This window comes from Kwoniella newhampshirensis, chromosome 7 (assembly GCF_039105145.1).
Source record: "Kwoniella newhampshirensis strain CBS 13917 chromosome 7, whole genome shotgun sequence".
In the NCBI taxonomy this organism is placed as follows: domain Eukaryota; kingdom Fungi; phylum Basidiomycota; class Tremellomycetes; order Tremellales; family Cryptococcaceae; genus Kwoniella; species Kwoniella newhampshirensis.
In genome coordinates this window covers 346,953-372,631 of record NC_089961.1, presented here as the reverse complement: position 1 = coordinate 372,631, position 25,679 = coordinate 346,953, and the positions used below count along the sequence as shown (strand labels likewise).

At 50.8% G+C, this 25,679-nt stretch overlaps 8 protein-coding genes across 8 annotated transcripts; 5 read left to right on the top strand and 3 right to left on the bottom strand.

Annotated features, from left to right (window-relative positions):
- Positions 1-6,284: 6,284 nt before the first annotated feature.
- IAR55_003852 (uncharacterized protein) lies at positions 6,285-7,909 on the bottom strand (the record flags this gene model as incomplete). The annotated part of the gene is made up of 3 exons (XM_066946958.1): positions 6,285-6,504; positions 6,680-7,510; positions 7,653-7,909. The coding sequence occupies 3 exons, from the start codon at positions 7,907-7,909 to the stop codon at positions 6,285-6,287; spliced, it is 1,308 nt and encodes a 435-aa protein (XP_066802337.1).
- Positions 7,910-8,386: 477 nt separating this feature from the next.
- Positions 8,387-10,735, bottom strand: IAR55_003851 (uncharacterized protein; the record flags this gene model as incomplete). Its single annotated transcript, XM_066946957.1, has 10 exons — positions 8,387-8,614; positions 8,681-9,051; positions 9,104-9,158; positions 9,213-9,321; positions 9,372-9,566; positions 9,626-9,818; positions 9,876-9,964; positions 10,022-10,134; positions 10,205-10,477; positions 10,535-10,735. 10 exons carry the CDS (start codon positions 10,733-10,735, stop codon positions 8,387-8,389), a joined length of 1,827 nt encoding a protein of 608 aa, XP_066802336.1.
- Positions 10,736-11,203: 468 nt separating this feature from the next.
- On the top strand, positions 11,204-14,128 carry IAR55_003850 (uncharacterized protein; the record flags this gene model as incomplete). Its single annotated transcript, XM_066946956.1, has 8 exons — positions 11,204-11,464; positions 12,080-12,394; positions 12,452-12,568; positions 12,618-12,907; positions 12,960-13,172; positions 13,224-13,624; positions 13,678-13,744; positions 13,795-14,128. The coding sequence occupies 8 exons, from the start codon at positions 11,204-11,206 to the stop codon at positions 14,126-14,128; spliced, it is 1,998 nt and encodes a 665-aa protein (XP_066802335.1).
- Positions 14,129-15,721: 1,593 nt separating this feature from the next.
- On the bottom strand, positions 15,722-18,016 carry IAR55_003849 (uncharacterized protein; the record flags this gene model as incomplete). The annotated part of the gene is made up of 11 exons (XM_066946955.1): positions 15,722-16,174; positions 16,238-16,438; positions 16,498-16,576; positions 16,648-16,715; positions 16,797-16,945; positions 17,007-17,045; positions 17,135-17,252; positions 17,326-17,341; positions 17,401-17,531; positions 17,618-17,702; positions 17,787-18,016. The coding sequence occupies 11 exons, from the start codon at positions 18,014-18,016 to the stop codon at positions 15,722-15,724; spliced, it is 1,569 nt and encodes a 522-aa protein (XP_066802334.1).
- A 533-nt stretch (positions 18,017-18,549) lies between these two features.
- Positions 18,550-19,985, top strand: IAR55_003848 (uncharacterized protein; the record flags this gene model as incomplete). The annotated part of the gene is made up of 6 exons (XM_066946954.1): positions 18,550-18,658; positions 18,725-18,959; positions 19,034-19,093; positions 19,162-19,381; positions 19,515-19,742; positions 19,839-19,985. The coding sequence occupies 6 exons, from the start codon at positions 18,550-18,552 to the stop codon at positions 19,983-19,985; spliced, it is 999 nt and encodes a 332-aa protein (XP_066802333.1).
- Positions 19,986-20,779: 794 nt separating this feature from the next.
- Positions 20,780-21,938, top strand: IAR55_003847 (uncharacterized protein; the record flags this gene model as incomplete). Its single annotated transcript, XM_066946953.1, has 4 exons — positions 20,780-20,922; positions 21,000-21,019; positions 21,081-21,137; positions 21,202-21,938. The coding sequence occupies 4 exons, from the start codon at positions 20,780-20,782 to the stop codon at positions 21,936-21,938; spliced, it is 957 nt and encodes a 318-aa protein (XP_066802332.1).
- A 462-nt stretch (positions 21,939-22,400) lies between these two features.
- Positions 22,401-23,641, top strand: IAR55_003846 (uncharacterized protein; the record flags this gene model as incomplete). Its single annotated transcript, XM_066946952.1, has 5 exons — positions 22,401-22,428; positions 22,532-22,586; positions 22,750-22,766; positions 22,825-22,881; positions 22,950-23,641. 5 exons carry the CDS (start codon positions 22,401-22,403, stop codon positions 23,639-23,641), a joined length of 849 nt encoding a protein of 282 aa, XP_066802331.1.
- Positions 23,642-24,051: 410 nt separating this feature from the next.
- On the top strand, positions 24,052-25,205 carry IAR55_003845 (uncharacterized protein; the record flags this gene model as incomplete). The annotated part of the gene is made up of 4 exons (XM_066946951.1): positions 24,052-24,132; positions 24,278-24,612; positions 25,032-25,107; positions 25,182-25,205. The coding sequence occupies 4 exons, from the start codon at positions 24,052-24,054 to the stop codon at positions 25,203-25,205; spliced, it is 516 nt and encodes a 171-aa protein (XP_066802330.1).
- Between the last annotated feature and the right edge of the window lie 474 nt (positions 25,206-25,679).

Below are 25,679 nucleotides of genomic sequence, written 5' to 3'. Positions count from 1 at the left end.
AACAACACTAGTACACGAATCAGAGTGCTGTTGCTCACCTGCGATATGTTTCTCGGCTATTGTGGTGTGCGTCTGGAACTGAAGAAGACAAAAGAGGTGAGAAGTATGCAAGCTGCGTTGTCGATATTTTTGTCTGTCGTTCGATCACGTCGCTATTGTTGCAAGCGGGCAGCGACAGCGACGCGGTAACCAGTCGTGCGGAGGTAAAGGTTGGCGAACGGCAAAGGTGAGGAGGTAAGCAAGAAGATGCCGTGTCTGTAAGTGATTCTGCTGCCTCGGTGGTAGTTGTGATAGCAGGGGTATGCTATGATCGTCGCACGATCCTCCCTTTCGTCCTTTGTTGATGTCGGGTTCCTTGAAATCCACCTACTGATTCAGGATCAGGATGCGGGATCTGTAGAGCGGTTTCTTCTCCTTCTTTTCTGCCGTGACCAACGAGAGAGGACAAAGTAGAGACTTCCCACACTAGGATCTGAAACGATAGCGGTCTCAGTGGATAGGGGTACAAGAGAAACGATTCGGAGTCCGAACCCAGATCCACCCGTACTTGTGTTGAAGGCGAGTCGATCGACAATCGCGACTGGGACGAGACGAGTCGCAAAGATGCTTCCGAAATTGCTATTCTGGTCGTGAAGGAGTGATCAAATCTCGTTCTCTGGTTTTCTCTTTAGCCTCGACCGTGTTCTCTTTTGTTGCTATCCTCTTTGTTGACGGGCTACTATACTATATGTCTGGGCCGGATGCCGAGCTTTGCCTTACTTGTGGGCTCCAAAGGCGATTTGATCGCCCCCTTTGCACAGTCGTTATGGTCCGGAAGCTGGCAGCTGCGGCACTATCGAACACGGGGGCACACGGGGCAACCGAGAGGGGATAGTCAGACAAAAGGTGCCGCAAAGGTGTTTGTGTGCGCTTTTTCGCTATTGGTGCCCTGATCGAACGCAATAAGGGATGATGTGATACCGGGTGTTCGGCGGTGTTGCGGCGACAGATCAAGCAAAGGTCCTCGACAGGTCGAGCAGGACAGCTTGCAGTCACGCTGCGCTTCGACAGATCCACTACCGAAACACTGCGTCGATCAATGCGTCGTCTCCACCTGTTAAAAACCGGAGATCCTTTCTTCGCACTTGGTCTTGATAGAACGTCCTCCAACGTATCGGACCGATAGTGCTCGAGTCTTCTTTCAAGTCCTGAACTGAACCCCAGAACCGCGTCGCTGGCATGCCAAGTCGAAGATCTGTTGACGCCTGACTGGCAAAGCACAGGCTCCTTGCCTTTTTTATTGAGGTTCACTGTCGGGAATGTTGTCGCGCTGATTTTCACCTATGCCTCCAAAATCTGCCTGTTGACAGAAGAACTGTTAATCGGTCGTTCTAAGGTCATTTAATCCGGCTAAAAGATCACCCGTTCCTTTTCTGATTCGAGATATAGTCGTAGGTCGATGTCCTGTTTGGCGGGAGAACAGAATGGGGGAGAAGACACAAATTATATAACGCCCCGGGGGGCGGCAGGTGAGCAAGAGGGGAGAAGAACAGGTCGACGCAAGAATGACAGACTGAATAAAAGCAGGTCGATTGATAATAAGCAGGAACGAGCAGGCGAAATTCACGCTGTGATGTCGACGATCTTTTGCTGTACGTCAAAAGTGAGCAAATGACTAGAGATTATTTCGGGTTTCTCTCGTACTTTAAATCGAATCAATCAGCATGCATGTTTTACTTGTATCTGTCAACTCAATATACCTAGTGAGCATATCGACAAACGTTAGACCGGAAGGATGTCTGGCTGGCAACTCGCATCCTGAGGCCGCCTCTCAGAAGAATCTCAGGCAAAAGTGATGGCCCACCACTCAATCCAGGTACCATCGCGTGTGTTCCTTTCGGGAGGAAGCGTGGATGACCCGAACGTTCAAGTATCGGCATTCAGCAGTGTTTTGCCTTGATACCCTTAAACGTAACAGGGGAGGTAGACGTCCGACCATGTAGGGATGAGAGCGAGGGATGGAGGGCAGGGAGGATAAGGGATTATGTCGCCCAGGCCTGAGGGTTGGATGGTTCTGAAAGAGATGACGCCTATCGCGATTGTTGAAACAACTTTTAATTACGTGACTAAGCGTTCCTGATCACTCGTGCATCCCTTTATATCTGGTCGTCGAAAAACGAATTCTAATAAAAAAGGAGACAGGGCGAGCTTTCAACACCCATGGACAGATGAGTCCAATGAGGAGAGACTCGATTCTCACAAAGGCACTATCGCATTGCAACTGAATCATACGCGGGTATGGTGCCATCTTCGATCTCAGTGCAAAGAGACGTGGACGCTATTATGTCGACAATGCCATCAAGGGCATGTAAGGGTAGTTGATCGATCGCTCATCTCATGACGTCGTCGTCTTTACCACCGGTATAAGAGACCTCGAGTGTAGCAAAAGGTCGCAATAAGGGACAACGCTACGCAGATGCCTCCATGTAGACAACCCTGAGACCGACAGACACGTTGGCTATCTAGCTCAGATTCCTCTCGCGACTCCTCTCAGCGCCAATGTAGTCATGACTACTCCCTGCTCGGAGCATTTACCCTTCACGTTCAACTGACCTGGGAAATGGTCCATGAACGAGACGGACCGCTCCGACCCGTGCAGACAGTGGGAGACTCGGTGAGCTTCTGTACACTGTCCCATCGTCCTAAGGGTATGTCAGATTGCGGATATGCGGGAATTCTCCGGGCCGTCGCAAAATGCAAAACACAAAATAGATCCGTTACCCTACATCTTTCCCCGATCAGGAGAGGACTGTACGATACAGAAGAGAGAGAGCGAATGCTGTGGACGACAGTCGGGAATGGAGCCGTATGGAGTTCGGTAAGTGGCGCAACACAGCGGTGGCAGTCTGACGCCCTGCTTGACTTTTCTCAGTCTCCCATGTTAATGCGCACGTCAGAGACCATACTTTGAGCTGTTGATTTCACCGCCTGAACCCATCCTGTACGTTAGTCGGGTCAGTCCCAACCCCTGGTAGCGAATAGGAAAAAAAAGCATGGAGGATGATCGTCCGTCTGGTACGGAAAAGTCCCAAAAACATCCCAAGACTTGGTCTCAACCACCACCCCCCCCGCGTCACACATGACCCCTAACAGAAAGCGGTGCCGACCGATATCATGACCCAGAAAACGGTGGTAACATGTTGGTCGACGCCATGACGACGATGTTCTGGACCGCACTATTGTCTGTGGAGCGAAGCGGAATCTTTTGGATGGCTTGGAGCGGAACGCAGGTGTTTGAACAGCACAGGTTTCGACAAGAGGAGAAATAAGCGCCCCGACTTTTTACTTTTACTGTTGTATGGTCGATATTTTACCCTGAACTCGCTTTTCTCGCCATCGAAGACATGGGCATCGTCGTCGGGCCCGCGGGCGGATCCGCGCACGACGATAAAAGACATGGAGATGGTGGGGAGTTCCGACTGGTTCTGGTTCTTTTCACGTAAAGAGTATCTATCTATCCTGTATGCTGTTGTCAGGGGACATAAGCGCAATGTGGCGACGGGCGGGTTATCAGATTGTACCACTGGATTGGTAAATGGTGGGTACTCCCAGCGTCATTTTTCACTTGAGCTTCACGCCAAGTCCAAGAGGAAAATCATCATCTCATCTGGGCCGTCCGGCTATGTTTCGAGTGGAATGCAATTGCATCGACCTTTGTCCGAAGCCTCTTGGCACACCACTGTGCGGCCATGCCTACGAGTTTTCTCGAGGCCTTCGAGGAGCTGTCTATTAGATTCACAATATGGCATGATCCATGCCCCTCACAGGGCCAATTCTGCCATCGCTCATATACCCCCGTAAGAGGGAAAATCCCGCAAGCCGTAATGGGCTGCAGTATGGTATTTAGCGACCCTTTTCGGGACTACGTACGGGTCAGTCCCTCGCCCCTCACGCTAGCGCTTGCCCTCCATCACATGTGATGGAGGGCACATGTCCAGCAGTCGTATACGAATCAGTTACAGGTACCATATAAATCATGATGCAGTCGCGAGGCTCAATAATGTACCGGTGTTGCCTGTGGGTTTACCGCTACATCATAGGAAAGTTGCAAAGATCATCCGTCCGTCAGGAACCGGATGCATAGAAGAGCCAATGACCTCAGTCGCGGCTGTATGTCTGTGTAGCAACCACCCGAAGGATTCAAAGCTCAAGTCTGGCGGTGAATATACAATCAATCAACATATAGTAGCCGAAATGTGTCGCTGTGATTTGTGCTACTGGAGACGTCTCCTTCTCTCACATGATCAGAGCCCTTGGGGGACAAATTAGCCCTCACGCACAGAGAAGGATATCAACCCTTTCAGTGATACCATGTCACCACCACTGTTAACACGTCCCCCTTGATATTTCGGGCGGCCACAGCCCGAAATGTCGGCAACTTGTCCCTGCCGTTAACTTACCAAACGGGGTGCTTGCTGCCACACCTTGTACGTGTCCGTTTTGTACGTTTGAACGATGTATGTACGTACTGGAAACTTTCACATTGGGCTTTAGGGTTTCGCTCCTCAGTTCCCTTTGAGGTCACCTTGTCGCCCGATCGATACCGGGGGAAGAAAATTGCTTCCGTTTATGGGAGAGGAGTGGCGGGACGTGGTATGGCAAAAGCAAGGGAGGGGTTGAGGGAGAGCCGAGAGAGAAGCGACATTATGCCAGAAGGAGGAAGAAATGAATGTTACTGAGCAGATGACTTGTTTACTTGTTCACTCCATCATCGAGACTGGGGTGAGAATGGCAGTTAGTCGGACATCTCCACGGCTCTGGTGAGGATTAAATATGGTCGAGGGCTCCTGCAACAGCTCGTCGTTATTGACGTCCCCCCTCGCCTCTTCGCTGCGCGATTGACGGTCTTCGCAACAAGGTTAAAGCTCAGCAGCAGACACCCTACACGGCTTGCAGAGGCATGATCTTCTTGAGCGGGGCGCGGAGACTCGGTCGAGATCACACATCTTATCCATCCGCCCGACCCTCTCGCACAATCGACACCTTCTCAGATCATATCCTGTCCTTCGTCCTTCTTAATGATCATATGCAACGCTCGTGACCGGCACATCCCTTCACCCGGCGGCGTCCGTGCATCCATCATATCACCTCCATTCGCCTCGCATGTGGAAAACCTCTCTCCTTTCACCTCCTTGTCAGCCTCAATCGCACGAAGACAACACCGACGGCGATGGATTGAACAAGAACAAAGGCAAAGGCCCTGCCAAGATGGGATAGGAGTGTTCAGCGAGGCACTAGTAGCATGGTCAGAGTATGATCTGTCCAGCGACAACTTGGTACGATATTTATCAGTATAGTATTCTGATGCCTGTCTGCATCACGATCTGGACTACCCCTGATTCACATTCTGAGCTTGGTAATCGCAAACAAGACAGCATTGTCATCTCCTACTCCTTTCAATTCCAATCGCTCATCACCACCAATACTATCATCGTTCACCTCAAGCTCAGGATTCTTGAACTCTTTATCACCTTCTCGCCTCATTCGTCTGTGATGTCTGACGATTGCTTTCAAGCTACAGGATGATGAAGGTAGAGCGTTGAGTCACAAGTGGATGGAGGGCCTCCTGATGTGTTTTAGCAGAATATTCTTTCACCAGGTTGACGTGAGAGACTCGACTTCGTTCTCGATCCTAAGGGATGCGGAATAAGGCCGTACTGAGAAAGATATCCCGTTGCCCAGCTCATATAACTTACGGCTGATGTCGATTTTTGCAGAGGAAAAGGGCGAGGTGAAGTGAATCTGGGACCGTTGGAACTAGGTGGCCAAGGGGAGTGACCTATCGGGTAAGCTCTCGAAGATGCGTGAGTTAGGTGTCCTCTAGTAACGGAAATGCAAGTGGAACGACAGGTGGGCTACCAGTACAACCATTCTCCAGTGCAAGTTGAGGTCAGACCTCAGTCTTTGCCCGAGTCCGAGGAGCCGTCAACGTCTGGCGGCTGTTCCGTCCAAGGGGACGTGTGAGAAGGTGGTGTTCCCCACGACGTATGTTATAACGATAGTCGATCGCTTTACTCATTGGTATCGACATCAATGAAGAGGTCCGAGACGAGGTCAGATAATCGTCAATACGAATGCCCAAGTTGAAGGTAAAACGCTCGCTATGCGGGTTCAGCTGCTCTCTTGAATCGTGTGACAGATCGGAACACGCATCACCGTTGATGATCGTCGCTGGAAAAAGGAGATGCATACAATGGCCTTCTTCGCTCCAAAGTGGTACAAGTGTTGGATCCTGTGAAGGTCAATCAACGCAGCATGGTCCCCACTACCTTCCGTCTTCCGTCCACTATACCACGTCCAGGAACCATCCCACTACTCTTCATTGCGTTCTTGTAAAACTTTTTGACCGAAGCCTTGCCAGCAGGTGCTGTGCCGATTGATTTTGTCTTCGAATCAATGATGGGCGGAAGAGCGCCGGGGGTAAGGTCGAGAGTCGGTTGAAGAAGATGAAGTGTTGTCTTCTCGCTGCAAGGCCGTGCAGATGTCAGCATGAACGCTCTGTGTGTATCATTGTAATTCTGTCCGGAGTGAAGAAAAGAGCCCCAAGTGCTAGACGAGTAGAGTACCGCGCATTTGAAAGAAATTTGCGAAGGGAGAAAATGACAGGGACCACAAGAAAACCACGAAGATCACGACTCACGACAGCTTCTTACTAGTGACTTCCTTGGCCATCTTTCTCTTCTTTCTCTTTCTGTTTCCATGCTGTTCCTGATTCCTCTTCCTCTCCGCTTCTTTCCTCTCTGCTTCCCTTGCCTTTTTGTCCACCTCGGCTTTCGATGCAGCATTCAAGACGGCTTTCGATAGTGGCTTCGCGCCAAACGTCGGTGCCAAATCCCACTGTGCCTCCTCTTCTTCCTCTTCCAACTCCTCTGATCCATCCTCCGACTCCTTACCTTCGGATTCTGAATCGGCCTTTGATTTTCGCTTTTCGGTAGATTTGGCTTTAGGCAATTTCGAAGGTCCGGCTTTGGACGTCGATGAAGAAGATGTGGTGATGCCGGCTCTAGCCTCAGCAGCTTCCATCATAGCTTGCATTTGGGCCCATCTTGATTTGCTCGCACCGTCAATCTTGATGTTTTCCAATCGTTCCGAATCATCCGAATCGACTTCTCCTTCCTCCTCTTCTCCCCCCTCTTCATCGTCCTCAGAGTCTGTATGGAATGAACCTTCCTCGTCGTCCTCCTCTCCATACTCCTCATTGTCGTCGTCGTCGTCGTGAGACAAACTTTCTTCATCTGAAGCTTCAGCCATGGCGGCTTCCATTCTCTTCCTCAGTCTTGCCGTTTCTTGATCCTCGTCCTCAGCCACATCCTCGTCGTTCCCCTCAGTTTGTCGTCGTTTCTTGCTCCCGGGTGCATTGGGCAGGTTCTTGACTTCTGTTCCTTTTCCCTTCGCCTTCTTCTGCTCCGCCTTAAGAGCGGAGATGGCCTGAGCTCGAGCATTGGCTGCTTGTCGTTTGGAAGCGGTAGACCTGTCATGTCTCAGTCAACCCGGATTATGCATTTTATACCGACCAAGAATCAGGCTATGATCTGACTTGAGAGAGATGGAATACATTTCACTGCGACATGATATGTTCGGCCGTAGTGAGCTGGTGGGAGTTGAAGACTCACTCTGCTTCGCGCTTGGCCGCTTCCCTTTCCGCTTCCTGGGCGGCACTCAGCCCCACAGCTTCAGGAGCATCATCATCGTCATCATCTTCATCCTCGTCACCGTCGTCGACATCACTGTATTTCTGTCCTCCTGCTCCGATTCCAACCTCTGATCCCTCTTCCGCCGAATAGATATCTTCATCGTCGTCGTCGAAAGTGATCCTCTTGCCAGCTGATGGCTGGATCGATGCAGGAGCTCCGGCTGTTTTCTTAGCCATGCTGTGTGATTCTAATTCATGGGTATGGTGTAGAATGAGAATTTTCGGGCAGATTATATTGTTAAAGATGCAGATTGCATTAGGTTGTCAAAATTCGGAATCGAGGCACAACCCAGACCACGTGGCGCTTTGTTACGAAATCACTCCTTGCTTCGATACTGATTGAAAGATGGTCAAATTGGACGAAGCATTGATAAATCACTCGAGTGACAGTTGCTGATCCGCAAAATAGCTATGCACCGACACGAATGGACAGACAAATCCCCAACAGCCCCTCAAATCCAGTTCGGACAGAAGGTGAACTTTCAGTTTTTGGTCATCACCTTTCAAGCACTTCGCCATCATCAGGTGGTTTGCCACTCCCCTGCCATTGTGATTTGACGTTCGTATACACGCTTGAATCGGTAGAGAATAACGATGCATACACCAGCATCACTCTCTGTACCTATCTCCCAGAAGATGACACACATACACCGCTTAGAACTTGAATTTCTCCGCCTTCTCCTTACCCTTCTTATCGTCCTTCCTTGCGCGCTTCTTCATCTCACCAGCCATGACATCCTCGAATCCACTTCGATCCGCATCCGCACCAGGTACATAGACCTGCTTCTGTTGCGCTCGAGATGCCTCGTACTTGGCCTTGAGTTGCTCTTGAGTAAGCTCTTCGTCTTCGTTGATGGAGATTTCCACATCTCCTGCTTTTCGCTGCGCGTCATCTCATTTTAGCTGACTGGACACCAGGCTAGTAAGGAATGTCATGGTGCAGCTTACCTTTCTCCCGCCATCCTCTGCGCCCAGAACAGCAGGTCCACTGCTCTTTCCCAGCTGGGTCATATCGTACGCAGTCGAACTGCCCATAAAACCTCGGGCAGTCGACTCCCTCTCCGGGATGACCTGATACAGCTCTTTCGGGCCTGAGGGTACATCCTCGCTCTCTGCTCGCGCGTTCTTTCGGAGGTCGATAAAGTCTGGTGTTTCAAGACCACCAGCTACGGTAGACACAACGGAGTTGTAGCCTGACGGTGTGGCAAGACCGGAGGGAGTCTCAAGTCCATCGGCAGGGGCGTTGGCCGATCTGACAGGCGCTGGTCCTTCGTCTTCCTCTTCTTCCTCCTCTTCGTCGGAATCTTCCTCTTCTGACTCTATAATGGCGATCAGTCAAGTGGTACTTTGGGAAGAACACCCAAAGCTCACCTTCCTCGATGTGTTCAATCTCACCCCAAAGCTCTCGGTTGATGTCATTTTGGTTCTGATGCCACTGTCAGTCAATCGTTCAAGTAGAAGGTAGTCTTGGTACACTCACAGCGATCTCGGCTCCTTGTAGAACGCCAAAGACATCTCCGTACAGTGGTCTGTTGAAGTCATCCATGGGCGGTTTGCCCCAACCTCCAGGATGGAAACCCCATTGCGCTCTGCGATCGATCAGCTCCGGCCAGTATAAACAAAAATGGCTGGAGCTCACCCAGGGGGAATAGGTGCGTTGAGACCTCTGATACGTAGGTTGGGATAACTAGGTGGAGGACCAAATCGCTGCATGGCAATAAGCCATGGAGGGGGAGCAAGCGGGGGTATTGAGAGTGCTTCCACAAGTTCGTCCGAAAGTTCTCCTGGTTTCTTCGTCCGCAAGTCTGTTTCCAATTCTTTGCCTTCGTAGTAGCTGTATGCATTGTGAATTAGCTTTACAATGGACTCAAGAATCAGGAAGGGATCGCTTACGCCTCGCCAAACTTGCTCATACTCGGCTTCGTCTGGAATTTGAAGAAAGCGTCGTGAAGCTTTTGGTAATCAATATCGATTTTTCCCATTTTCGGTTGTACCCGCTCTCGGGTCTTCTGTCGCAAAGTCTGCTCCGCCTCTTTCGCTTTGACCGCATCTCGCTGCTCTCCAATACCGGTCTCGGCGATCCATGCTGGGTACAATGACTGTATCAGCAGTACTCTAGCAGGCTTCACCGGATCTCACTTACGAGGTAGCAGATATGGCGGTTTCTCGATACCCCTCTTTCCTGCTAGATAATCTCTCTTGGCGTTCCAATGTGAAGGCACCGGGACAGTGCTAGAATGAAGACATTAGCTCAGGTCATCCGGTCGCCATTGAAAAGGCTGTGCTTACTTTCTATACGATTTTAGGTTTACCAGCAGTCGGGGGTCTCGCGCATCACAATCGAACCATTCCACCACTTCTGGTCTATCAACTAATTGCTTCAACTCCGCTACCGTGAGTTTCTGCAAATGATACCCGACATTGAGCATGACACCCTCCGGTATGATCTCAGCACGGAGGTTGATCACTCACAGCCGCTTGTCTCTTTTGTCTTCTCGTCAAACCCTCCTGCTCCAGAGCCTTCTGCACGGCCGTTTCCTTCGCTTCTTCGTCATCATCCTCATCATCTGAATAGTACACCTCCGGCTTAGCTGGTCCATTATCTTCCCCTGCTTGATCTCCATCCTCCCCTTGGAAGTGGGCGAAGACGGATGCGAACGCTGAATAGGCTGGATCGGCGGGGTCGAGGGCAAAGGATGAAGCAATAGATTCGGATGTGGCAGCGGTGGAGACAGAAGCAGTTGACTGTGATAAAAGCTTCGTAAGCTGTGACTTCACGCTTACATATAGAGGCTAGCTCACCTCCGCTTCGCTCTCTGTGTCCGTTGGGGGTTCACTAGCAGATTCTGTCCCACTCCTTCCACCACCTGAAGCCGCCTTTGCCTTTGCCTTCAGTCTCTTCAACGCTCCTCTCGATTTCGCCGCAGAGGACTTCACGGGTCCATGGCCGTTAGCGACATGGCCGTTACTGTGTCCATTGGTAGCGGCGATTGGAGCAGGCATCGTAGGGCCGATGATTTGGTGCAAACAGGGTTGTTGATATGCACATGGACAGGATAATGAACAAGTGGACAACGATGGGATGCCAGAGCTTCAAACGAAGCGTATGAGCGAGGAAGAAAAGGAGGCGCGCCTAAATGTGAGCGGAACGCACGAAAGCACAACCGGTAGGCCATTTAGGCGTGTTCCAAATTGCTTAGGCGCGGATCGCCATTCCACTGAGTTTAGTAGGCCACGTTAAATTGCCACCCGCCATTGAACGCTTCTTGTCCTCATTCCGACTGTTCATCAACCTTTCCATTCCTTGTTCTTGTTCTAATCACAAATTCACGTCTACTTCACATACGACGCAACTCGACGCTTCAGTGGTCTGCTTGCACCGGTAGATCTCTCATCTCGTTCGCTTCACGTTGGGCACCTGCGTTGCCTGCCCTCTAGCTTCAAAATCACTTCCGAATTCCATCACTCATTATGGCTGCTTTTCAACAAGCTCTTGCCAACTTCAATAGCAGCAAAAACACCGAGCAGAATGGACCTACGGCTTCTGGTTCCTCACTGTCTATTCGAGGCACCGCCAATGGAGCTCCCAGCGCTCGTGGGCTCGCGACAGCGCTGAGGGGAGCGGGCATATCAAGAGAGCAACAGATGGAATTGGATGGCACGTCGGGAGGGAAAATCGGAAGGGGCGCTGGTCGACGAACGGGTGGCAGGTCCGGTGGACCACTTGATCAGGTGGGTTTCTCATGACAATTTTCTCACTATGAGGGCTCGAGGGAGATCCGAACAAAGTCGCTGTCAACGCGTGGAAGACCGGAAAGGGCGTGAGCCAGTTAGGAGGGATGGTCGATCTCAAGCGTACTTGCATTCGGCAGCGTCGGCTTTCCTAGCTATCGCAATCGTAGGCATCTTGGTGCTTCCTACAGGCTCATTGAGACTTCGAAGCTTGAGTCAAACCATTACGCCAGTCGTAATACACCTGTCTACCTTTGGCTCTTCCTTTCAAGGTATTCCCTCAATGGAACGCCATAGATCATGTATCACTGCATACGAACAATCCTTGTACCCTTTCCCGTACTCGGTCTCCACGATCCTGTCTCTCTCGTGCCCTAGCTACACAGTAGCTGCATCATGATGCGCCCTCGAGCCTTCTTCTGGTGGCCATCCATCCTGTCAGCACGCTTACAACTGGATTATCCCTTTTCACAACCACCCACACTCTCGACGTCCCCATTCGACTTTCCACTGTCGACGGACCCAATATGGTTGTCTTTCCAATCATCTTGGTCGTCGCCATTCTATCATTCCGCGCCCCATGTATATCTTTCCTTTCGCCCCTACATACAACAGACTGGCCGACATCACCCGCCAAACAACAATTCAAACAACAGCAAACCATATCAGAAACCGCTCACTGCTGCGAATCTCGCCGCGCGCATGTCTTCTGGCAGCTCGACTGGTCGCGGCGGTCGACCGGCCCCTCGTAACGGGGGACATCCGGGCCGACAACCCGCCGGCACACCTCCTACAATACAGCAACTTCGAGTGCCTAACAAGGCCGAACGGGATCATGCAAAGTCAGAGCTGAACAAGAAGTTACATAGCGATGAAATGAAGGCTTGGTTGAGGTCGAAAATGATCTCAGAGGGTGTCCTTGACATGTCGGTATGTGGCTGCCCAAGATCTGTATGAGTGTACATCTTTGCTTACACCACGTTTCAGGGACTCGTCGACGATCCCTGGCTGAAGGAGAATGGCATCTTGCCGCCTGGACACCCAAATGCGCCTACTTCCGCTGGTTTAGTGTTCTGGAGGTTGATCGACGAGGTCTTTCAGAAGGTACGTGGGCTCTAACTATGGATGAGACTGTCGTCTGATAGTCCTTAAGGCTGCTTCCATCACCATCCACACCCTCAGTCTCGCCAACAACAACCTCGACCATCTTCGACAGCTTGAGAAATTGCCCATGTGGCTCCCTCACATTCGAGCGCTGGATCTCAGCCGCAATCCGATCAGATCTTTTAACGAACTCGACAACATAAGGGCTGCGGGCGAAAAGAAGGGCAAGGCCAACGCGGGCGCGGGTAGCTTGAAAAGCTTGATTGAGTTGAAATTAAACGATTGTCAGTTTCGCGAAAAGACTCTTCAACAGCCCGATGGTCCTGCGGTCTATAAACAGTCAGTTACGAACGGAAGCATTATCATGCGTGATCGTTGACGACATGCACAGTGAGATTTTGCGTCGATTCCCTGGTTTACGCATCCTTGACGGAGTTAGCCTTGAACGTGTGATTTTCCCCATTGACCGAAAACCAAAAGTACGAGAAACCGAAGCGGAGAAAGCGGCACTCGTCGCCAAACCATTCACATTCCCCTTCGATGTCCAACCTTTCTTTTTCGAGCAGGATGCTGCAAGGCAGTTTGCGATGGAATTCTGCGCGAAGTGAGTATTTAAATCGCTTGCGACGTTTTGTGTACGCTGAACGAGTAACAGATTCTTTGCGCTGTTTGACAATGACCGCAATGCGACATTGATTGGGTACGCACCAGACGCTCTCATTTCCATCTCCGCCAACACGCTACCCTCTCGGTCTTTCCTTCAACAAGACGTGCAAAAAACACGATCCAACCGACCTCAACCGGTCTCTTTTGAGGCATGGACCAACTTGCCTAGTCGAAACTTCCTCCGGAACGTCAGCAGTATCAAACAACGAATGGATACACTACAATTCGCTTCGGATCCTGAGAGATTGCTCCGATGGTGGAACAAGAACGTGCCCAAGACGAGACACCCTTTGGAGGATGCAAAGAAGTGGTGTATCGAGTCATGGGTGTTGGATGGGGAGGGCGTGGATGTTCGATTGTGTCTGATGGTCCAAGGCGAGTTCGAAGAAAGTGAGTCATATCGACGCGATCTCAATCAACGGCAATGACTGAGTGTGTCTTAGTGCCTTCGGGAACATATCGATCGTTCTCGCGAACCTTCATCCTGGTCGATGCGCCACAAGGCTCTCCGTAAGTCTCATCGAGAAGGGTCTACCACGAAGATTGACATCTGGTTTCAGTGCACGAAATGCCGGCTGGCCGGCTCTCGTTCTGTCCGACACCATGATCGTCCACAGCTATCTTGGTACTGGCGCGTTTGACGACAATCGATCTCTTGCCGTCCATGGAGTAGCTATTCAGCCTCCAGCCTCAGTCGCTCCTGCCACAGCTGCCCCAGTTTCGGATATCCCTCAGGCCCAACAAGAAGCCCTACTGGCGCAACTCTCACAGCGAACCGGTATGAACGCGCAATTCTCTGGCATGTGCCTCGCTCAGAATGGTTGGGACTTTGAAGCGGCGGTCAAGAATTACGAGGAGATCAAAACATCGATCCCGGCGGAGGCGTACCAATAGGGGAGACTTCAAGCTGTGAATGAGGAGGAAAGCGGAAGCACCTAGCAACGAAGAATTGCAGGCTAACTTGCTCGTGGTAGCCTCTAACACTGTTCATACAGACGCAAATATCATAGTATTCTTCATCATTCTGCTCACATATCATGAATGTCATGTCATTCTCATCTGACGCCACTCCACATAATCTCTCTGAATTGGTATAAGGGCGAAAGTGTTACAGAGTTTTCTCGACGACGTCCTTGATGAGGTTACATGTCCGTCTTGACGAGTCTCAAGTGGTCGGGTAATTACCAGCAACCATATCACATTGGCCTTGGCAGTCGGGTCAAACACAAAAAGGCTCTGCTAGGTCAATATACCTTGTCTACTACGCTACCGATCCGTCTCTCTCTACTCCTTGTACATGGGGCACAGGTTCACTCGCCTCCCGACCCGCAAGAAAAGTATTGATCGACTAATACCTCGCACCAACAGGGACGCCCTGCGGTCTCTCATATTTCGAGATGATCCACCAAGCATGAAGAACGCCTTTCGGCGAGAAGGAGTCAGCCATCCTTCTCAGTCAGCTCATATTGAATGAGCGAATGAATGTATAGAATAGATGAATGACAATGTCATCGAGGAGTGTCAATGGAAAGGATGGGTCTTGGATAGACGTGTCATGTGGTGAAGGAAGAAGAATGTAAGGGACGGGCTTACCGGGAATCCAACCAAGGATCCAAAGTAAGATATTTATGAACAAGTCCGCGCCACAACCTCTCTTCAAGAATCTGTGAGAGAGTCGTCGATGTCGATATCGATATCAGCACGGTCGGACAGGATGACGGCTGAGGAGGAGGTGGGACGAGGAGAAGGAGGAAGAGGAGGATTGGGAGTCGGAACTTGGGAGTAGTCGGCTCACTCACACAGAGATGGGAGGGATGAAAATCGCGATAAAGTAGAGTAAGACGTCTCCCGTCGCTGTATGTCATGACAGGACGATCAATCAGCACGCATCACAAGAGTAGAGGGTATATGGGGAATGAAATGAGCTGTATCGGTAGAGGAAACGACGACGAAGGACTCCACTCGACCTCCAACCAGCCCGAGTTGAACTCGACTTACATGATGGTGGTCGTGCCATTGTGATGCGTGTGCTTATCGCTTGGTCGCCAAGACACTGCCGAGGGATATGATTCGTTTGAGCCAGAGATTGAGTGTCGGCTTGGAAGAGAGGAGAGCAGTAGAGGTAGGTCGTTGTCGAAAGAAAGAAAGGATCAACCTCTCACTTCTCAGCCCATCTATATATATATACCCATCTACACATTGGTAACTTATCACTCTTTGTTGCTGTGTTTATTCTTGGCACAAGGCACCAACCAAATGGGAGGAACCTCCGCGTGAATCAAAAAGGTGACGTCACCCCTGTTCAACACGGTGCTGTGTGCCCGTCAACGTCCGTAGTTGTCGTTGAGACGGTGCAGTCGGTCACCGACGATAGAAACCAAAACCAGGACACCGGATGCATGTAAGATGTATCGGAGCGCACTTCTGAATCACTCCGAGATCCCCTTGGAGATCTACTCTAGTGCGGCAGACAGAGATCCCACACCCTCACGATCCGTTATACAACATCTCCAAGGGCAATCTCCCTCCACCACCGCCACATATCCTGATGTTCTTCGTCTGTGTGAAGCTCTCCACAGCACCCTGCCCGTTGAACCTGCCCCAGCCACTAGATTTCCAACCTCCATGAGGCAGACCATGTTGATCATGTATCGTCATCCCGTTGACATGCACCGCTCCTAAATCCAACTGCTTGGCGACTTCTAACGCTTGGGAAAGATCTTTGGAGAAGATGGAAGATGTCAATCCAGTTTCGTGTGAGTTGGCCAGAGATATGATGGATGGGACGGTCGGAGCTGTGTGAATAGTCAGAATAGGGGAGAAGGATTCGGTGTTTGATAGTGTTGCAGCGGAAGGTAGGGCCTTGATGATAGTCGGGGGGTAGGATGTTGATGACGAAGAAGAGTCGGACGACGACGCAGTGTAGACGATCCGAGCGCCCTAATGACCACATCAGTCACCAGGCTCTGCGTCTCCGTGACAAACAGCTCCATTCGGACTTACCGCTTTGACCGCGTCATCAACCAAAGATTGTGCACCTTTTGCCGCTCCCAGTCTGACAAGCTCCATCCCACCTGTCCACCTCGCCTTCTCGGCCGTCTCCTTGAGCACCTTCTCAAACTGTTCAGCTACATCTTCATGCACAATGACTCGTTCCGTTGACATGCATACTTGGCCCGAGTTCGCAAAAGCCCCAAACAGGATCTGTGTAATGATCACTGCTTATCAGCAAGGCTCGTTGCTTCTTACACTATTTGGCTTACATTGTTCGCCGCCAGCTCAAGGTCAGCGGAAGGGAGGACGATCGCAGGTGATTTACCGCCCAGTTCCATCACAGAAGGCCTGAAAACGACGTGGGACACTTCACATATCAGTTTCATCCTGACGATTGAGTCTGTCGAGTAATGACGCACTTGAGGTACTTTCCGCACTTCTCTGCTAATAATCTACCAAGCTTGATCGATCCAGTAAAGTTCACCATCTGCGTCACCGCCAAGCGAGCGATCGTCAGCGACAGACATCATTTCATACATCTCAGTTAAGAGGCCAAACGCTGACTCACTCGAACGTCATCGTCCGCGATGATCTGCTCCACTCTCTCCGCAACGTCCTCCTCCGAGAAATTAAGGATCTGCAGAACGCCAGGAGGAAGACCTGCTTCGCCGAGAAGAGGTCCAAAGAGTGAAGAGAGTTGTGGGATTAGGGGCGAAGCTGATGGTGCAGATGTGGTCTTCACATCAGCCGCGTTTCATGCTATATTTCAACGACCTACATTTCATTATCACGGTGTTGCCACATGCTAGCGGATACACTTGAGGGGGAACAAACAGTATCAGCTTGTCTTACTGTCGAACAGTCTCAGCCAAGAAACGAACAGCAAAGACAACAGCAGGGACGAACCTATACTCCTTAAGGTCAGAGTGAGTGGAAAATTGAAGGCCGGTATACTGAGCACGGGACCGTAGGGCTCCCTAGTGACCATCGTCAGACTGCCGTCAATGGTCTGCGGTATAGTCCCCTATGATTACTTTCAGCGAGCCTCGGGAATACCGGACCACCTTGACAGGGTGAATGGTATACCAGAACCTCACCTCTACGGATATTGCACTGAAAATCGATCAGCTCAACCCACTTGATCATCCTGTCGGCATGAATAGTATACTCACGTTTGGACAGCACCATCGGTGAGGTTCACAGCTGAAGCTTGATCCGCGTGAACGATCAGGTCGGACCAGGCACCGTCCGCCCTCAGAGCCGTTGTGAATTCTGGAAAACGATCTTGCAATAGGCTTAAGACCTAGATGAGTAGCCTTTAGTCGAGTTCCATCGATACAAGGTACGGAATCGAAAATGGGGCAAAAAAAACGTAGAGCACCTACTCACCTTGCCTAAGATCTTCCTCCTCTCCCAACCCGAAACATCCCTCCATGTTTGAAAAGCCTTTCGACTCTCTCGTATCGCGCGGATTCTGCAGCAACGCAACCGAACCGTATATCAATTCTGCGTCATTGTGTTCCGACTGAGGGGCGACGCAGAAGATCACTTCACATACGTTTCTTCTTCGCCAGCCACAACCACCTCACAGCTGTCCTTCCTGGTTTTTGAATGGCGTGTAATGACCGTTGTTCTCGATGACGAAGTGACCGGTCCTCCTGCGATCCAAAGGGGAACAAGAGGAAGTCTTGTGGACGAGCTCGATGTATGACGTCTGATGGTCACCGAGCTGAACGACACGGAGGCATGAGCCGTCCGCCTTTGGACTGGGACCGACCGCAATGCCATGTCGGATCGCGTGTGGGACAGAGTGATAGATCTTGGACATGTCAATGTCACAACTTTTGAGTGGTGGAGGTCAACTCAGACGCGATAAACCGGAACCCAGCAAAGGTTTTTGTCATGTAACAATCCACTGTTGCCGTTTAAAGTAATATAATCTCGGCTAACAGACATTGCTTCTATTTTCATCTTTCGGGCTCTGGTGTCTCATTACCGCAAGCGGCAGTTCTACCCAAACCAGAAGGGTATGAAAGATAAGTCTAATCGCAAACGTTAGTCATCGTGCCTTCCATCCTATATCATTATCAACAGAAAATAAGTATATACGGACAATGGCCGTAAGCCTTGTGTGGTCAATGCATGACAAGCACGAATATATATATATTGAGGTCGACCGTCCTCATCTCCTCTTCTTGACGATCTTCTCCCTACTCTACCGTTGTGATTCTCGAGATCATTGCCCGTGTCAAAGGACTGGCCTCCCAGATCTCGTTCTCGTCAGAATAGCAACTACTGCCACTAATCTCGATACAGACACGATGTCTACCCCTTGGTCCATCTACCGCAAACTCTGGAGTCCCCTACCTCCTGCTCCCAAAGGAAGTTACCTCGCCGGAAAGAATTTGATCATCACAGGAGCCAATTCTGGTGAGCATGACCATGTGATATCTATATCCATCGTCCATGCGCGGCTAACAGGATTCCCGACAACAGGTGTCGGCCTCGAGGCTGTCAAGCAATTCGCAGCGGCTAAACCTGCCAAGCTGATTCTGGCTGTCCGTTCTGTGGAACCGACCGAGAAGATCCTCGACAAGATCAAGCAAGCTCATCCAGGGCTCGATGCTGAGGTCATGCATGTGGACCTGACAAGCCTCGAAAGTGTGAAGCAGTTCACCCAAGAGGTGGAAAAGAAGCTGGGACGGGTAGACGTACTTTTCAACAATGCTGGGTGAGTGGGTGTGCTGATCCTTTCGTTACCAAGCAGTCTATACCGTAGATGCTAACGCTTTCACCTGTCCTAAGTATGAACCCGAATTTTGAAGTCAAACCCATGGTCGCCACAGTCGACGGGTACGAGAGAACGTGAATTATTCTTCTTACCTAGTATTCCATTGTGGCGTGCAGTAGCGCTGATGAGATGATTTCATCAGTTTCCAAGTTAATATCCTCGCTCCTCTCATGACCACACTCTACCTACTTCCCGCTCTCAGGAGGTCCAAGAGCCCACAAGTGCTCTTCACAGGATCGGATATCGTTTTCTTCGGCGATGAGACAGCGATCAAGAATGCTTTTGACCAAGGTGTCCCTTTCGTCAAAGCTTTTAACGATCCAGACACCTATGACAACCCGAACAGATACGCTCATTCCAAGGTACGCGCATCGTGACGATTACCGAGATTCTTGTTGGTCACCTGGCTTGGGCTGAAACATGATCCCAATGTCATCCCTTCCTGGTGACTTCGCTTCATACCATACGAGTCCGACTAACGATCTTCATTCACAGCTTCTACTCCAGATGATGACGCGTGCCCTTATGCCCGCACTGCCAGACATGGTAGTCATCAACGTCAATCCTGGCTTAGCACGAACCAATCTCGGAAGAGAATTTGATCTGTCATTCAGTTTCGCACTTATCAGGATGATCATCTGGTTCATGGTCAACTCGAGGAGTGCAGCGAAGGCGGCCAGAAGTCTCACTACCGCCGTAGCCTACGGGAAGGAGAGTGAAGATGTGAGTGCGCAATCAAGACTTCTGTCAAGAGCGCAGCCCAAATCCGACATGATTGGGAGAAGGAAGCAAGCTGAGCATGATTCAAACATCCTGTAGTATTGGTCCGAATGCGTGCCAACACCAGTGGAGAACACCTACCTCAACTCTGGAAAGGGCATCAGGGCTACTAGGCTGTTCTTCCAGGAAATGCTAGCAGAAGCTGAGAAGATCTCGCCTGGCATCACGAAGACTCTAGAGCTGTAGAGGCTGTAGGACATTCCGTGGCGATTGGTCCGCCGTAGCTAAGCAAACGATGTCCCGTCAACCCATATGCATAGAGTGCGGATGAGCCCGACCAAAGATAGTTACTTGATGATGCTTACGTCCCCGTTGAAAGGACGAAAAGGTCCGAGGTGATATGTGTCACTCTTGGTGCTATGGCTACTGGCGACTGTCTTTCTTTCGATCGAACAAACAAGTGTCGCCAATTCTCGGCCATTATCTTTTGCAAGTCCCATCTATCAAATGCACAGTAGCTACTGAAGTCGTCACCTGTCCACCTGCAGTGATGAAGAATATCCTGTGACTGATTGGCCCTTGTGTCCTGATCGTCCAGGAGATAGAGCCACTCGCTGTATGTCAGCCCGATCATCCATTCACCACCGTAGTAATTCATTGCGAGAGGGCCTGACGGGGTTCGATATATATGCAGTTCCATGCATCCTGTCAGCTAACCTACCCTAGAGGATACTCGATGATTGAGCACTTGGACTTTGTCTTTTCCTTGACTGAAGTCAGACGAGAGTTCACTGTACTCCAGATATCGCAACGCTAACCTCAAAGGGGTCCGTGCGTCAGTAAGTGATACAGCTGGGAATATCAATCATCATGCTCGCAACACCTCTGCTCTATCCAGTTTTCGTTTGACTTTACTTCATCTCTCTCGTTCTCGTTCTCAACTGATCGTATCCGTTCGAAATCTCGCCTGTAGCCGGTGGCACCTGATCTTTTACTCTCGCTTTGATTGTCATCAAGGCAAGTCTTGATACAGGTGAATCATGGCAGGCAACGGTGAGTTTTACCACCCCGTTTGGATCGTCTTCTCCCATTATCAAAGTTTCACTGATCTGTCTTCAGACGAGGACGTAGACAGGAAAGTGGAGTTGTATATCCTAGCCATTCTCTGCCCCCCGCTTGCTGTGTGAGTTTATCCATCGTCACCTCTTTGTTGGGTCAAACGTAGCTTCAGACAGCTGACGTGAGATCTTACCCTGATAGCGCAGTTATATGTGACAGGTGTAGGTCATCAGTCTGTTTAGTGTGAGCTGCGAGAAAACAACGAAGCTGACTATCAAGCAGGGAATGACAAGATCATTTACACCAACGCCGTCCTCACACTACTTGGCTTCATTCCAGGTGCGGTTTCATCAATAATTCTGCATTTTTCGTGAAAGAGCTGACATGCCAATCACATTCTCAGGAGTATTACACGCCCTGTTCAAAGTTCGCCGATACAATCTAGCTCGAGCCCGAATTAGGGAGCTACAAAGGGTCCTCGCTGTCGAGCTCGAGGAGACTGGAGAACATTCTGTTCAGAATCACCATGGCACCACCATCACTCAAACTTCTCATTCGGCTCATGAAAGTACCACCTCGCAACAACTGGCCCCTTCTCCACTTTCGAAGGACGTGACCAGACCTTCCCAAGGAAGCCCGACGGCTCCCGGTCCAGGTCCCTCTAGTGCGTCTATCCCTCTTCAGCCTCCCGCACTGTGGACGAAACAACCAGAAAGGCAAGCAGGAGTTACAAAGTCGTACACAGAGAATACCGCAGTCGAAGCCCAAGCGCAACAAGCCGATTCGTCCCAAGCACCCCTGGGTGATGTTTCCTTTCCTACAGAAGAGGACAGTCAACCGGAGAACACACCTCGTATCACTCCCGGAACTCCAGCCTCCCTAGCCCCCAATCAAGCTATCCAAACTCGTTCTCATTCCACACCCAATCTCACTGCAACTACCACGTCCTCGTCCCACCAGTCCTCCGATGTCGATGACGAAGCGAGTGTGGTTCAGAATCCAGCTCAGAGTGCAAGGTTCAGCGCTGCGGTGCCCATTCCGTTGCAGCGGAAGACAAAGTCGGATACGAATCTGTTACCTAACTTCTCACTTCACGGTGGAGGATTGGCGGATCCTCCTTGGTATTTGAATGAAGACTGAGTATGGTCAGACCGAGGCATGCCGTATGACTGTGTAGAAACGGGTGTTGTGGTTTGACTATCAGTGTCTTGTACTGTATCATGTAGCCATAGCATGCCATATCAACTTATGTCCATGTTCATAAAGTGGTCTTTACTACTGGCTGCACATCAAGGTAGGGTTCTGCAAGCATTCCTTCTTGTGAGGGGATGGTGCAAAGGCAACGGTGCGGTCATGATACGCATATACGTCAGACTTTGGAACGATGCGGTGTGTCCGTGCGTTGACTGAATTCAAGGTTTTCGCCACCCGACCTACCTATTCATGACCTACTGTGTGTCACACAGGATTGACGGAGCGTACAGTACTTTGATCTATTTCTTTCCTCATCCTGTTCGTTTCCTTGTAGTCTCCCTCTTCTCCCATCATACATTCAAGAAACCTCTGACTTCGATAGTCTTCCAGCACTGAGCGACTAACAAGATGCCTCCAGGCGAGACTAGCGTGGCTCGTAAGTCTGCATGTCCATTAGTGGATCATTGTCACAAGGCAGATTCACACCTTTTCTCTCCTCGCGCATCAGACATGTACTGACAGTCATGTGTACATGTCAGCATTCTGGAGACCGTTCCGACATTTGATCGCTATCGTTTGTCCTCCTTTGGCTATGTGCGTGTCTTCTCTCAGTTACACCTCCTCAAACTCGTCGTCTCGTGATATCACACCACCCCACTTCCAGGTACAGCCGTCCTTCTACTATCATCTCTCGCCTTTGCCTGACACGAATCGCTGTCATAGGCTGACGAGTCCTTATGTCCCTTCTGACGTGCAGCTACTTGGTCATAGGTAGTAAGCGTGATCGAAACTAGCTCGGGCTCACTGGATCACTAATTGAGGTGCACTACAGGACACGAAAACCTCGTGTTCCTCAATATGATACTTTGCCTCCTCGGTTGGATCCCAGGTGAGCTCTGATTCATCCCCATACCCGAGAGCTTGCCTTCGCACAAAGATTGACGAAACAGTATTCAGGTGTTCTCCACTCTATGTGGGTCGTCAGCACCCCTGGAATCGGTCTTGGCCGTCACTGGCAAGAGCAGCAACTTACCCCCGAGCTCAACTTGCGCACGACTGTTACTACTGCAACCGATGCCAGCAAGTATCCCGATCCTCGAGCCGCTTCAACAGCCCAACAACCGCCCAAGATCTCATCCTTGCTCACCACGTCTCCTCTTGAACTCCCTCCCCGATCCCCGGGTGACGAACGCATAGTCCCTGCAGAAGATCCCAAGTCGAGCATTGCCGCATCAACCGGTTCGTCAGCGATGTCGTACGAATCCCAGGAGATTCCCTCGTCCATTGACAACAAACCCAGTCCCAATCTTACCATCGGTAGTTCCAAGACATTCGGATCCTTGAGTAATCCCCCGCAAGATCAGCCAGTCCCTCCCGTCCCAGCGGAACCCACTTCGGTCACTCAAGACTATACCAGTCCCGGCGCTGCCAGTTCGGCCACTTTCGGGTCGCCCCAGACTCCTCAAGACTCCGGTTTCCCGCCGGTCTATCCCCCGCCTTCCGCGCTCGTGCCCATCCATCCATGGGAGCGAGAAGCTGAACTGAGGAGGTCCGATTGGCCTTATGTCCCTGTCTTGGACAAGGGAGAGGGACCTTCGGTGCCGAAGGCGTCGAAGAGGAAGGCTGAACGCGGCGACCCCTTGCTTTGAGGAGGTTTGTTCGCAGTCGGAGAGTTGACATGCGAGGTAACAGGAAGAGGCTCGTAGGAGGTGATGGTCACTTGTGTTCGACTTATGAGTCATGTTACGTATGAGTCTCTATGTTCACGTTGACGTCCAAGCATATATCCACATGCATCCATGTCTCCTGTCCTACTCTCCATCCCAAATCACAGCGAAAGAAAGGGTAACCCTCACCAAGCAACCTGAAGTGCCACATTCCTGGACGGGATCAAATTGCGTTGCAGCCGTTCCGAATCTCTCTCGAGCGATGTCATTAAAGCCACTCGTTACTGCAGTGGGTCCAATCAGTCGTATTCTCGTCACTCGTCTCGAATTCGACAGATACCCACCCCCACCGTCTCTCCTCGTTGGCCAAGAAAGAAAAGAAAACAGTCGTCATGGGTGCCAATCAATCTTCTCCGGCTGCTCCCGGACAAGAGCAAGTGATCTCTGCTCCTGAACCCGGTACTTCTGTCCAGGTGAGTTGCAGTGTTGCCCCTTCGTCTCTAAAATCTTCTCGCTGCGATTCATGCGGAAGGGAAAAGTGCCCTCTGTCTCCACCTCGTTCCAACGATGTCATGTGAGACGAAAGATTGATAGTATCTTCGTCCTGCTCTCTTGCAGTTCTCGCCCTCATTGATCGACCGACTCTCTTCACCCACACACTCCTCATCCTCTCCCTCATCATCTTCTTCCGCTTCATCAGACGATATAGTGAAACGACGTCTGGCCGCTGAATCAGCCCATCTCCGATCCCAAGAAGCCGAGATCCTCTCCAAGATCTCGGCCGCGCTCGAGAAGGAGAACCTGGACAAGGAGAAGCCGGGCATGAGCAGCGAGGTCCTCGGGCGGGATATCGAGGAGATCAGGGAGAAGGTCGAGAGGATCAAGGAGAGGAAGGCCGGGAAGGATAAGGGGGAGGTGAGGAAGGCGAGGGAGGGGGTGGAGAAGTGTTATTTGTGAGTTGTTTGGAATTTTGCACAATCTGAGACGAGATATCGCGTCGTCGGGGGTGGGGTCGGATTTGGGTGGGGTGATTGGTAGGATGGGTCTGAATTCGGGTTTGGGACATTGTGATTGGCGGGACTGCAAGGACTGAATTGGTGGGACCATCTTGGGAATGGGTGCACTGAGTCTCGTCAATCTGATGACGACGAGATGATCGGCGCATTAGAGATGGCCTAAGATTATGCTAGGCCGGACAATTCATCTATTGAGCCGAAGGAGATTGAAAATCGGCGTAGCATCCCTATCATAATGACGATTGGATCGAAGTCAACGGGGAACTATCTACGGCAACGAGGAGAGACGACACGATGCTCTGGTTCAAGATGGTACAGCCCCAGATGAACAATACTGACCATCCGCCTTTTGCCAGGAGCCATCCCGATAAACCCCTTGACTGCTGGAAGGAAGTCGAGTTGTTCAAGAAGGAAGTCGCAAAGCTTGAACAGGTGAGTAGCTTGCACCGATGTATCGATTCTAGCCAGATGCGCGAGGCCTTTTACTGATATTAGATACTCGCCAGGCCTTTGTCAAGTCGCTTCAATAGGATGAAAATGCATCTTTTACGACCGGGTGTTACGAAGTGATCTGCATGAGCTTCCCCTCTCATAGTGGTCGCGCGCCCTTTGCGCCCTCCGAGAGTCGAACTCGACTTGAAGAGCGAGTGACCGGCTCACTAACGATGATCGTGCCAAGAGGCTTTGCGGAGCATCCACTCTTTTCGTTCGCATCCCACTGCAGATCAAGTCGTTCCAGAGCCTAAGTCCGAGTCACTCACTCCCCTTACTGATTGACACAAAGGATGATGATCCACCGTGTTACGTGTTACGCACCATAAATGAAGGATGGCGCTTCAGCATCTACCATGGACGACTGTGCTATACCATATGAGATTGATATCATCGTCTGAATGCGGTTTTCCAGCTAGGCTTCTCATTACCTCGTTGCCCAATCTTGATCTTGGTCGTGGAAAAGGTCGATCGTTCCAGGACACACCATTGACGTTCGCCATGAAGTGGAA